At 33.9% G+C, this 3,493-nt stretch overlaps 1 protein-coding gene across 1 annotated transcript in view; it reads right to left on the reverse strand.

The window, feature by feature from the left end:
* Positions 1-3,197, reverse strand: part of LOC105005548 (rap guanine nucleotide exchange factor 6-like) — a 5,710-nt gene extending 2,513 nt beyond the window's left edge. The window contains exon 1 of the mRNA XM_010863569.1: positions 2,960-3,197. Within this exon, the coding sequence (XP_010861871.1) occupies positions 2,960-3,160 (201 nt within the window). The 5' untranslated portion in view covers positions 3,161-3,197. The remainder of the gene's footprint in view (positions 1-2,959) is intronic.
* Between the last annotated feature and the right edge of the window lie 296 nt (positions 3,198-3,493).

Below are 3,493 nucleotides of genomic sequence, written 5' to 3' on the forward strand. Positions count from 1 at the left end.
AAACGTTATATTCTCAAAATTTTGTCCATTTACTTCCATTATCTTGAAGAAAGTGTTCAAAAAATAGAAAGACAGAAACAGTATTAGTTATTTCTGCAGCCTTAAGTTTAATGGGTAAAAAAATAAAACTTAAATAAAATGTACCTATATGTGAACAATAGTTATCTGTGAGAAGTGGAATTATTGTCTAATAGCTTTTCTCTATATTGTGGTATTTTCCTAAATCTCTACTATAAACATTTTTTTCAGTTCATTTCCTCTGGGATAATACCGGAAAAAAATTTAAAACATAATGTTTTATATATGAAGGGAAAATTTCAATTGTGTCAGATCTCATAAAAATTATCACCTGTGTGTGTGTGTACACAAATTTTAGTGAAGTATTCTAAATGCAAATTTATTGCATTTAAAAAAGAGGTAAATTCATTTAAAAGTGGTATTCTAATTACAGCTAATATCATTTCCTGCCACTGACTGAATCAGGCAGTCAAAAAGCAACAAGCACAACTGTTATGGGCTCTTGTTCCATCTGACATTGCTGATCATTCATATCAGGGCTTCACAAACCTGGCTGTACCTCAGAATCATCAGGAGTTTATTCAAAAAGTACTGATTCCAAGGAAAAAGGATAAAGAGACAAGACATGCTGAGGGAAAAAAAGGCAGCACAGAGGATAGATCTTGAGGGCTGACACAGAGATTTCAAAAGGATAAAAAGGAGTGAGAAAAAAAAATATTAGGAAAAGAAAAAGAAAAAAAAAAATCACAGAAGTTAAATTTCCAGAGTTTAAAAAAGTCTTCAGTCTACATACTGTCATGGATCATCTAATATCAGGCAAAAAATAAAAAGATCTATTTTTTAACGGATCACTTGAATATTCTGAATTCCAGGGACTTAGAATAAAGACTCTATAAGCATCACTCTTGGGGATTTGTGCAGGTGGCCAAAGGCACTTAAAAAAGAAATAGAATGGCTTAGACTTCTTTGGGACCATATTAAGATGATGTGATACCTTTCTGTGACGTCAATGTTCTGAGAGAAAAATGACTGTGATCAAAGATTTTTATACTTCATTGAACAAAGATATCATTAGACATGTAAGGGACACAAAGCTAGAATACTCATTCGCCCTTTCTGAAAGAAATCCTAGAAGAGGTACTAGAAGTACTGGAAGACAACTGTGAAATAAATAAAAATAATGGCACCATGTGGCATAGACGAAGTAGAGGTGATCAATGAAAGCAGTAAGCAGGTGCAAAATGATTCTTAGTAATAAGCTTATGAAACTTAATGCAAATGCCAAAGTACTCTTAAAAAAGAACATTCACAATATTAAAAAATGACTTATTGAAAATCTCAGATAATTTCAACCATACTTGGAAGGCCTGAGGGAAGAAGTAAAATAACGATAAATTTTTCTCTCTCAGGAATCAAACTGCTGGAGTATTCTTTTCCTTTTCTTCTATGAAGAATGAGATTCTTAAACATGTTTACCAAAAAATACCTGTCCAATAAATATATGACTCCAAATTCTTAGCAACTAGATATTCTTAATGAGTAGTCTGAGTAAAGCCCAGAAATCTCTATTCTAAAAAGCTCCCCTAGAGGAAGAAGAGTATCATTAAAACTTTGTGTCAGAGTTTCTTTTTTAAAATTATATAATTTATTCTTAAATTTTAAAGTATTTTATTATATCATTCACTTATATCAGTTTCTTAACTCCCCGCACTACTGATATTTAGATACTGATATTTGGTCTGGATAACTGCCATGTGGCTGCTTTGTCACGGGGTGTTCCTGGCTATTCAGCAGTATCCCTGGCCTCTATCCACTACATGCCAGTAGTAATTCCCAAGTCATGACAATCAAAAGTAACTCCAGACATTACCAAATGTCTCCTGGGTGACAAAATTACTGCTGGTTGAAAGCCACTGTTTTGAAGTACAGAACTTTTAGTAATGTGAATGCATGCCTGCTTGCTTGATTTATGTCATGGCATGTGGCATGTGGGATCTTAGTTCCCCGACAAGGCACTGAACCTGTGCCCCTTGCAGTGGAAGCACAGACTCTTTTAACCAGTGAACCACCAGGGAAGTCCCTGTGAATGCCTTCTTAATTCAAAAACAAAAAACACCATCGTGTGATTACAAGTAAAATAAGGTCACATTCTAAATGAACACATAAACAAACAAAAATTTTAATTGGAACAAAGTCAGCTTCCCAAATGATTTAGCTAGGAGAGAAACCACTCTGGTGTACATGAGATTTTGAGAGCTTTGTTCAAAATACAGATTCCCAGTCCTTAACTCTGCAGGATGTGATTACTATGATTACTAAGACTGAGGTATTTTTTTAGTAACAAAGTTGTCAGAATTTCATTTTTGAAAATATATTGTTCTATAGTTTACTAATGCCTCCATGGAGAGAATAAATCCCTATCTACTTACTCCCAGTATCTCCCCTTCCTTTTCCTAATCCTTCAACCAGCTCACTCTACTTACGGATATACCAAATAGTTTTGTTACCATATGAACATTATTTAAAGCAAAACCATCATTTATGGTAAATCTTTGGCCACTTAATTTTAGAGTGGTATGGAAAAAAGTGCTTACTCCTTTAAAACATGCAAGGGTGCTAACTCTCTTACTGATCTTTCTGGAATACTGTAAAGTTGCCAAATGACGAGTTTCCTAATACTTGGAGGATGGGCAGGACCATTCAGATTGATAGTGGCCAGACTACCAGGCTGTTTCTGGACATGCTATATCAAATTTTCCATTAAGAGTAATGGATATATGACAAACACATTTTAAAAATAAACCATTTAAAAATACCACCTCTAAAAAACGGTTTCAAAGTATTTCCTTAAATTGATCATGCTTACTAGAATATCATCATATGAGAAAAGTAGCACTCCTATTACTTATAAAAAGGCTTTAAATGGTTGTTATTTACTTACTTGATCACCACGTTTCAGTCCTGCATCAGCAGCTTTGCTACTAGGTTCTACGCTTTCAACAAAAATACCAAATCCCTTCTCACTTCCTCCACTTAGGCTGAAATGCAGAGGTGACTCCCGGGAAGCTTTCTGCAGCACAACCTGTCTCCACTTAGCCTTTGCAGCACACGCAATATTCAATAACCGGAGATGACCATTCATTTTCTATAAAGTAGAAAGGGGTAACATATATATATATATAAATGTATATTATCTATTCCTATAGGCTTTAAAAATATAACCTAAAATTATTACAACTAGAGTAAATAAAGAATATATAAGTATGGGTAAATAAAACTGAAGGAGAGAAACCTTCCACCCTGGGGCACTCTCAAGAATAAGATCCCTTAATATGGTTTTTTAAAATTTCTAGATAATCACAAGTTAGAAAAGATTTCAAAGTGGTGTCTTATTCAGACAGTGATGACAAAAAAATTTCTTCATTTTCTGAATCTAAGTAATAACACATTCTGTATTACTATTGTGCTTATCTCC

Source organism: Bison bison, unplaced genomic scaffold (assembly GCF_000754665.1).
Source record: "Bison bison bison isolate TAMUID 2011002044 unplaced genomic scaffold, Bison_UMD1.0 scf7180017864492, whole genome shotgun sequence".
NCBI lineage: Eukaryota > Metazoa > Chordata > Mammalia > Artiodactyla > Bovidae > Bison > Bison bison.